This window comes from Phacochoerus africanus, chromosome 7, assembly GCF_016906955.1.
Source record: "Phacochoerus africanus isolate WHEZ1 chromosome 7, ROS_Pafr_v1, whole genome shotgun sequence".
Lineage (NCBI taxonomy): Eukaryota > Metazoa > Chordata > Mammalia > Artiodactyla > Suidae > Phacochoerus > Phacochoerus africanus.
This window is the reverse complement of record NC_062550.1, coordinates 13,953,305-13,962,982: the sequence shown is the minus strand read 5'-3', so window position 1 is coordinate 13,962,982 and position 9,678 is coordinate 13,953,305. Positions and strand designations below refer to the sequence as shown.

The 9,678-nt window shown below is 45.5% G+C and overlaps 1 protein-coding gene across 1 annotated transcript; it reads right to left on the bottom strand.

Moving 5' to 3' along the window:
• Window positions 1-4,133: 4,133 nt before the first annotated feature.
• Window positions 4,134-9,255, bottom strand: LOC125131794 (protein HP-20 homolog). Its single transcript, XM_047788559.1, has 3 exons — window positions 9,156-9,255; window positions 6,509-6,631; window positions 4,134-4,610 (listed from the first exon to the last, which is right to left on the bottom strand). Exons 1-3 carry the CDS (start codon window positions 9,160-9,162, stop codon window positions 4,171-4,173), a joined length of 570 nt encoding a protein of 189 aa, XP_047644515.1. The 5' UTR covers window positions 9,163-9,255; the 3' UTR covers window positions 4,134-4,170.
• Between the last annotated feature and the right edge of the window lie 423 nt (window positions 9,256-9,678).

Below are 9,678 nucleotides of genomic sequence, written 5' to 3'. Positions count from 1 at the left end.
TCTTCTCTTAATTCCTTCAGTATTTTCACTAGTTCTCTTTTGAACTCCAGGTCTGTCAGACTGCAGAGATCTGTTTCATTGTTGACTGTTTTAGGTGAGTTCTCCTGTTGGTTTGACTGGGGGTGGTTTCTCTGCTTCTTCATCTTGCTTGTTGTTTTCTTTCTCCTGAGGGAGTTGTACTCTCATTATCGGGCAGTGTTTGCCTTGTCACTGCCGTGGAATATTTCCTGAGGGCTGGCATTGTTGGTCAATCTTTTCTGAGGCAGTGTGGCTTTTCTGGAGTATTGATGGGGCTAACAGTGTTTCTTTGAAGCAAAGGAGGGCTTCCTGAGGGCAGACAGGACTGGGAGGTCCACACCATGATGGTAGCAGATTTCACTTGGTCATGCAGAGCTTGCTCTGGTGTTTTTAGGCTGTGGGGTTCTTGCAGGGGGTTGGTGGTGTTGGGCAGCTGTTCCTCAGGACTGCAGCACCCCCTGGAGGCTGGAGCAGCTATCTGGGTCACTGAGAACCTAAGAGGCTCTTCCCTAGGGCAGCCCAACTCAGAAGGACGGCCTGAGAATGTAGGCGGATCTTTTCACAGACTGGCCGAGCTTGTTGTAGCTTTTCTGGGCTGCAAGGGCTCTTCCAGGGGGCTGGTGGTGCTGAGCAGCTATTCCACGGGAGTGGGGCACCCCCTGGGGGCTTGGGCGGGTAGCAGGGCTGCTGGAAACCCCAGAGGCTCCTCTCCAGGGCAGCCCGACTCAGAAAGACCATCTGAGATCTTTTCCCGACTCGGCCAGGCTTGTTGCAGCTTTTCTGGGCTGCAGGGGGTCCTGCCTGGAGCTGGCAGTCCTATGCAGCTGGTCCACTAGGTCTTGGCACCCCCTGGGGGCTTGGGCAGGTAGCAGGGCCGTTGGGAACCCAAGTGGCTCCTCCCCCGGGCAGCCCGACTCAGAAAAACCGTCTGAGATCTTTTCCTGACTCGGCCAGGCTTGTTGCAGCTTTTCTGGGCTGCAAGGGGTCCTGCCTGGAGCTGGCAGTCCTATGCAGCTGATCCTCTAGAGCTTGGCACCCCCTGGGGGATTGGGGGGGTAGCAGGGCCACTGGAAATCCAAGAGGCTCCTCCCTGGGGCAGCCTGACTCAGAAAAACCATCCGAGAATTAGGCAGATCTATTCACGGCCTGGCTAGGCTTGTTGTAGCTTTTCTGGGCTGCAGGCCTTTTCTCGGGGGGCTGGTGGTGTTTGGTGCTGCTCTGCGGAAGTGTAGCCCCTCCAAAGGGCAAGCAGGCCTGTGCAGGGACAGCCCCTGCGGTGGTAGTAGACTTCAGGCAATTGTTGAGGCCAGCCCTCCTGGATGGCAGGCAGCCCCAGGTTCTCGAGAGCATAGAGGGTGGTGGGGGTGGTGAGGGTGGGGGGAGGGGATGCACTGGGAAGCACAGCTTTCAGCTAGCTAGCGGGCCTGGGGGGTATTCTATGGGGACCCACCCCTTCTTCTCTCCCCTCCCCAGCACGGGCGCAGACCAGACTCTTCTCCCAGGTTCCCTCTGATGCGGCTTTCCACTTCCCCGCCCCTAGAGTATTGCTCCCTTCCTCTGCGACAGCTTTGTTTTCTAGTCTCCCAGGCAGTCTCTGCCCCTCAAATGGTTTCTAGACCTCCCAAGCAGTTTCTGCTCCGCGCCCCCCCCCCAGCCCGATCTCGGGGACTAACCTCTGGAGCCAGATCTCGGTGCCCAGTCCCCACCCAGGTGTCTCAACTTTTGGTGACTGTGCCCGTCGTTCAGATGGTCCGTTGGTTTCTTGATCGGCTTTTCCGTACTCCAACTTACTGCTACACTCTTCTCTGCATCTGGAGATTCCTCCGGTTCGTTTGATCTTTCCCCCGAGTAGGTGACTTTCCAGGGTGCGGGATCCCTTTCTCCTCCGCAGTTCCCTTTCAGGAGCGCCCGTCCCGCTCGGATTCACCTTCTCTCACTCTCCTCTTTTCTCCCGTTCTGCCCAGTAATGTCACGAACTTCTTGCCGTTATTGGAGTTTAGGTTCCTCTGCCAGCGATTGGTTGCTGTTCTGTGCGAGTCATTTATTCTGTAGATGTGCTTTTTTTGTTGTGTTTGTGGGAGAGGGCGAGCGTGTCCCCCTATTCCTCCGCCATCTTGTCCTCTCTCTCTTCTATTCTTTATTTCCCAACAGATTTTTAAATTACTGATTTATTATTAATAAATATTAATCATTTAAATTATTAATAAGTTCTGATTTTTTTAATCCAGTGCTCTTATTGTCCTTTTAAATGACTCTGTAATTTTCTTATTTAATTTGTAAATATGATAAAAGGTTCCTCCAGCGATTGAGGTGGGTCTAGGGACAAGAAGAAAGTATGGCATTGGTAGCTCTGAGAAAGATGATTTTTAAATGTATAGGCTCTATTTGCCAAAATACCAGAAATTCTGAAGGAAGCAAAAGGGATGGTCAATGAGTGAACTTTTGTCAAGAGCATGCAAGCAGAAATTCTTTGATCCATCTCTTGGCTTTGCCCACTAAAAATATCTCACATGCAGAGAGTCTCCTGGTGGCTCAGTGGGTTAAGGATCCAGCACTGTCACTGCTGTGGACGAGGGTTCGATTCCTGGCCTGGGAACTTCCACATGCTCGGGTGAGGCCAGAAAACATCTCACAGGCCATGGCATGTGGAAGTTCCTGGGCCAGGGATCAAACCCACGCCCACAGCAGTGAAAACGCTGGATCCTTAACTGCTAGGGCACCAGGGAACTCCTCAATATTGGCATTAATGTGTGAGAAATAAACTATTGAGGTATACCCTTTCCTCCTATGTCATTAATTATGTTACTGTAAATCATACAATATTTCCCCAAATTTTTGTTGTTTTGGAAGGAGCGTAAATCCTACTGTTATCTTAAGCAGAATAATGGCAATGTGTTTTACTTTAACCATCTTTAACTATAAAAATGACTTGACAGGGAGTTCCCATCATTGCTCTGTGGAAACGAATCTGACTAGTATCCATGAGATGCAGGTTCAATCCCTGGCTTTGCTCAGTGGGTTAAGGATCCAGCATTGCTGTGAGCTGTGGTGTAGGTCAAAGATGCAGCTCGGATCTGGCGTTGCTGTGGCTGTGGCTGTGGCATAGGCGGGCAGCTGTAGCTCTGTTTTGACTCCTAGCCTGGGAACCTCCATATGCCATGGATGTGGCCCTAAAAAAAGCAAAAAAAAAAAAAGACTTGACAGAATTTGCAATGAGAAATATAGAAGAGGAAAGTTTTAGAGGGATGTAGAACTTGCCAATTAGATGGTTGAGTAGATTGAGTCAAGGGGGGACCATGTTTCCTTTGGATAAAAGGGTCTCCACCTCATAATGGGGATCTGGGGACTAAGTGACAGAATGAATGGCCTTGGTAACTATTAGAAGAGTGACTTTTTTAACATTTAATAAAATCTTTTATTTGTAAATCAATAAATAATATGTCTCCTGTACCTAAAAATTTAGCCAATGAGGAGCATGTTAGCAAATGAGGGTAATATTTACCGTCAAATATACACTGAATGTGCAGTTGTCCCTCAGTATCCACAGGGGATTGGTTCCAAGATGCACCTCTACCCCCAGAATACTAAAATCTGTGGATGCTCAAGTCCCTTATATAGTATTTGCATATAACCTATGCACATCCTCCCATATATTTTATTTTTTGCCTTTTATTTTTAGGGCTGTACCCATGGCATATGGAAGTTCCCAAGCTAGGGGTCGAATCAGAGCTACAGCTGCCAGCCACAGCCACAACCACAGCAATGCAGGATCTGAACTGCGTCTGCAACCCACACCACAGCTCACAGAAACACTGGATCCTTAACCCAATGAGCAAAGCCAGGGATCAAACCTGCAACCTCACGGTTCCTAGTCGGATTCGTTTCTGCTATGCCAAGATGGGAACTCCACTCCCATATATTTTAAATCTTAAAAGAGTGATTTTTAAGTGAAATAATGTCTTGCTTTCTGGAAAAGAATTCTAAGGCCCAGTTCCACTGTGACCAAATCTACCTGTTCCCTCATATTTCTTTACCCCAAATTCCAAAATGCTAAGGAAAGGAAAGCCCAAGAGGCCATGATATGCATATTTATTTGTTTGTTTGCTTTAGCAGAATCATAAGGGGTTTATCTTTGTTATATAGAGGCCAGGACTATATCAGAAAACCAGAGAAATAGATTATGGCTATGGCTTGCTCTGGATCTTTAGTTTCCACTTCTGCTTCCAGCCACACCTTATCACCTTTGCTCAGTGGGAGGGTCAACATGCCAGAGAGATTCCTGATCTCTTGGGTGGAGACCTGATGCTTTTCTAAGACAGGACTTTTGTCCTTCATCAGCCAAATTATCACCTTGCAGTGACGGAGCTCTACATCAAAGAGGAAATGGTAATTTCCTGGCAATTCACAGGTGAAGACCCCTGTGTCCTCCCCGAAGTCCTTCTGGGCATTGTACAGGACCTCCGTGAAGTTGACAGGCTTCGAAGGTGAAGGCAGCTTGCCACTGAGCTTCACAGTGAAGGCTGACTCCTTCTTACATGGGCATTTTGTATTTGGTCCTGGATATCCTGGAAATCCTGGTAATCCTGGTGGACCTGGGAAGATGGAGAAGATCCAGGAGGAAGGTCAGAGCATCTGCTAAAAGGTGATGCCTCGGGGGATCTGGGAAACCGCCACTTTTTGGTTATAACATCATGGTCAAGAGATGGATCTTTGATGTGTGAGTCAATGGTTGAGTCACCTCTCTGAAAGTGAGCAACCCTGTGGTCTTGCGAAAGTCAATTAATCTTTCTGGGCTGTATTTCTTCATCTGAAAATAACATTATTGACCTCTCGTATGACTGAAGTTGGAATGAGACAATGCATTTAAAGTACCAAATACAGTGCTTACCAAACTTTAAGCCTTACAGAAAGACCTACATGGCATGACCTCACATACCTGTGGAACCTAAAAAAGTTGAACTCATAGAAGCAGACACAGAATGCTGATTGCCAGAGATTGTGGGGCGGGGGAACAAGGGAGGTGTGAGTCAAAGGATACACCATTTTGGTCATGCAGGAGGATTAGGTTCTCGAGATTTAATGAACAGCATTGTGACTGTAACTGATCATCCATTGAAAATTCACAATTCTTGCCGTATCAGAGAGTGAGAATGCAGATGAATCCCAACATGGCTCTATTTCTTTTCTTTTCCCTTTTAATCAAATACACACCAAGAGGGACGTGGGGAGATGTTGGTCAAAGGATACAACGTGTCAGTTATGCAGCCTGAATGACTTCTGGTATCTAATGGTCAGCATGGTGACTGCAAGTAACTATACTGTACTGTATATTTGAAACTTACTAAGAGGGTATATCTTAAATGTTCTCAGCACACACAAAAAATGGGTAACTATCTGAGGTGATAGATACATTAATCAGCTTGATAATGGTCATCATTTCACAATGGACACATGTATAAAATCTCACCTTAAATATCTACAATTTTGATTTGTCCATTAAAGAAACCAAATGTTAAGACAACATACATTGGCTATGATTAATTCTGTTGTCCTCCCGGTTTTTTTTTGTGTTTTTATTTTTTGATAAGATTCTGTACTGCCTGGGCTATTTTAGGGGAAAAGTAACAGTAAAGAGAGAACAGTGTGATTTCTGGAAACTATATGGATGATAATGAGCCTACGTATTAGCTCATTCTGATTTGGGTGTGGCTAATCGTCGCTAATGACTCCAATCTTTTTTTTTTTTTTTTTGGCTGTGCCCATCCTGGGCCAGAGATTGAACCTGCGCCACAGCAGTGACATTGCTGGATTCGTAACCTGCTGAGCCACCAGAGAATCCTAATGACTCTAACCTTATTGAGGATGATAAATAAAAGACCTGGGTGTCAAAACCTGGGGACCAGAAAACCTTTAGATTACCCAATCTAATCCCTGAGGATAATGACCAATGATAACGGTTCCACAAGAGTCTACACAGAATTGTGAGCTTCCCTGAGAGTCCCCTCTAGGTCCAGTCTCACTGAGCTACCAAGAAGTTCTGGGTAACCAGGTAACCAGGACAGAATCTAGGGGAAATTTGCTGCCTGTTCAGGTGTTCATGGGGCCTCATCGTTTTCTTAATAACTAGCTTTGGGGCTCTGAGTGCCCAGGGAAATCCAGTTGTTCTGATGGTACATGATGCCCTGATAAACTCATAATGCCCCCCGGTTTTTCTTGCTGTTTACCAGACAGTCTGATTCACGATACCGACTCTACTTAGCACCTGCTCCCCCCATGACTAACCCACGAGAGCTAGGCCGGTCTCTCTTGCCCTCTGTGATTTGGGCTCTGGTCACCCCGCCTTGGGACCCAGGCCTACAGCCAATCATTTTCTCCGCATTCTTTCCATCCTCAATGCCTCAGGCTCCCGAGCCTATGGAGACGATGACTTTTCTACTAGGAATATGAAACAAAGGGGGCAAGTAAAGGGCAGAAGAAGTATATTTCTCACCTCTGAAACCAGGAAACCCCATGAGACCTGGAGGTCCTAGAGGCCCTCGTGGCCCTGGAGGCCCAACACATCCTCCTTTCTCCAACACAGCCACTAGGATGATGCTGGCCAGTATCCAGATACCTTGATTAAAAAACAAAGAGAGGGTTTTTTTTTCCTGTTTTGTTTGTTTGTTTGTTTTGTTTTGTTTTACTTTTATTTGAAGACTAGACAGGTAGGGTCACAACCTGGTCCAGCAAAGGTATTATCTCTAGAATTAGACACATGGACTCAACCATCACCCCTACCTTTACCAGTAAACTGAGCAAATAACACTCTGAACTTAACCTAAAGGGTGTTGACACCCCTTCTTTACCACCTAATACACAGCAATAATTACTCAGAAGTATTTCTGTACCCTTGATGGTCAACCTTTGTTTTCATCCATCTTTGAAATGATAGCATATAGTAAGCACTTTATAATGTTTCTTTTCTTTTCTTCTTTTCTCTTTTTTGTCTTTTTAGGGCCATGCCTGTGGCATATGGAAGTTCCCAGGCTATGGGTCAAATTGCAGCTGCAATTGTCAGCCTACAATCCGAGCCACATCTGCGACCTAAACCACAGCTCACAGCAATGCACCCTCATGGGGGGATCGAACCCGCATCCTCATGGATGCTAGTCGGGTTCATTACCGTTGAGCCGCAATGAGAAATCCTGATGATGTTTCTTGGATTGCTAAGTGATTCGTTCTCATCAAAGCCTATCACATATTGAGAGCTTATTATGGAAAAGACATTGTGCTAGAAACACTGTATTATTAAGTTTTCATTACATGACCAGGGTTTCTGCCTAAACATCACTGTGGCAGACATCTCTGCCACAAGCATTTTCACGACAAACATTTTTGCCACGTAACCAATTGGCCATAAGGCAATTTCACTGTTGAAGATAAAATAACTGCTTGACAGTTGTGTGGTTTCATTTCTCCACTGATTCAGTACTCTTACATTACATAAATCTTAGCCCTCATAACGGTCTCTTCAGAGACAAGGAGATGTGGCTGTCTTAAAACGGTGGATGATCACAACTGCATGTATCAACTTGATAGAAAATACGGTGATAAAAATTATTAGAGGTGTCAAATGAGTGAAAAGCCATAGTGAATCCTATGCTAGAAAATGGCACCATATTAGTTTGCAAATCCTCAGGTGATTTGAAGGCACAGAATTGAACCCACATGTGGCATAGAACTTTGGAACATCTTTCAATGGACGTCTCTCTCTCTCTGGCTGCACCCATGGCATGCAGAAGCTCCTGGACCAGGGACTGAACTCAAGCCACAGCAGTGACAATGCCAAGTCCTTAACTGCTAGTCTCCCAGGCAACTCCATGATTCCTCTCTTAATGAAGGAGGAATTTTTAGCAAAAAAGGAAAAGTGTGATGCCAAATGAAGAGAAATCAACAAACCAAAAGAGAAAGAGAGAAAAGAGTATAAAATACGGCAAAAGACTTGGAAGACAAGTGCTTAGGTACAAAGTAAAATCAGTTATTTGCAGAGTATCGCTATGAATCTGCACATATTTTAATGTATTCAAATATTTTGTATGTCACAATAAAGTCTTTTGAATTTTGTTATTCATTTCTTCTGTTTCATTTTTTCTTTTTTTTAAATGTCCTCCTTTTATTTTTCATGATTTTATCTTTTACAGCAAAATTGCCTAACAGCCAATTAGTTACAGGCAAAAACATTTGTAGCGAAAATGCTTGTGACAGAGATGTCAGTGACAAAGAAGCTTATAGTGAAAGTCCTTAGAACAATTTGTTCTATCCCTACAGGGTAAGGTTCCTATTCCAGTTTACAGATTAGTGGTTTGAGATTCAAAGAAGTGATCCTACTTATTCCTAACCAGACTGCTAGTTAATTACAGCCTGAGACAGGATTCTAATTCAAGGCATTCTGAATGAAGAATTGGCATGCTTAATTACAAGTAGTTTTAAAATTTTTTTGTTAAAGTATAGTTGGTTTGCAGTGTGGTGCCAATTTCTGCTGTACAGCAAAGTGACCCAGTCATACATGTATATACATTTGAGATGTGTTTTTAATTAGTTGTTAGCCAGTGGCCCCTGCCCTCTCATTTCTTCAAACCCTCTGCTCTTGGCTTTCACTTTTCTTTTCCAGCCAAGTCTTGTAGTACTGCAACCCACAAGAAGAACCCTGAGTTGGATGGCATTCTTTTTTTTGTTTTTTGTTTTTTGTTTTTTGTTTTTCCTATCTAGGGCCACACTTTGGCATATGGAAGTTTCTGGGCTAGGGGTCGAACTGAAGCTGTAGCTGCTGGCCTACGCCACAGCCACCATGACTTGGGATCCAAGCCACATCTGTGATCTACACCACAGCTTGCAGCAACGCCAGATCCTTAACCCACTGAGTCCAGGGATTGAACCCGCATCCTCACAGACAATGTGTCAGGTGCCCTCTGAGCCACAACAGGAACTCCCACATTCACCAGGTTTATTCTCTCTCCCCCAGAGACATAATCTCAGAACCCATTTTTGGCGCAAGGATATTCATACCTCTGTTAACAAAATGATACCCTCTATCTACCCTCTTGTAAAAACTTGAACCAGGAGATCACCCCCTCCCACAACCTGTGTCCGTCTCCTACCAGCCATTCTCAGGACAAAGTCTTTCCTCTGTGGGGGTGGGCTTCTCTCAGATTTCTTTCTGAAATGCTTAGCCGTGTGTCTGAGGCTTGGGCCCCTGCCACTGTCCACTCTGTCAAGGCCTTGACTAAATGGTACGAAACTGCCTCTTCAAATATTTACCCCTGGTCCACACTGGGACCACAAAAAATTAATATTTAATCTCAAGGTAGATTCAAGCCACCCACTTTTTCTGAATCTGGATCTCAGGTTTGGTAGGGTTGTCAGTGACAAGTCCTAGTCCATGCTCAATGCCTCAGGCTCCCGAGCCTATGGAGACGAATCAGAGCTGCAGCTGCAGGCCTATGCCACAGCCACAGCAACGCAGGATCCAAGCTGCCTCTGGAACCTGAGCTGCAGCTTGTGACAATGCTGGATGGATCTCTAACCCACTGAGCGAGGCCAGGGATCGAATCCACATCCTCAGAAACTATGTCAGGTTCTTAACCTTCTGAGCCACAATAGGAACTCCCATTCTACGTGTGA

What these genes read in the sequence shown, in the direction of transcription:
- LOC125131794 (XM_047788559.1), bottom strand. An exon ending in GGGGTTTCCTGGTTTCAGAG is followed by an intron (nt 4,611 to 6,508) that starts GTGAGAAATATA and finishes CCATCTTCCCAG; the next exon opens with GTCCACCAGGATTACCAGGA.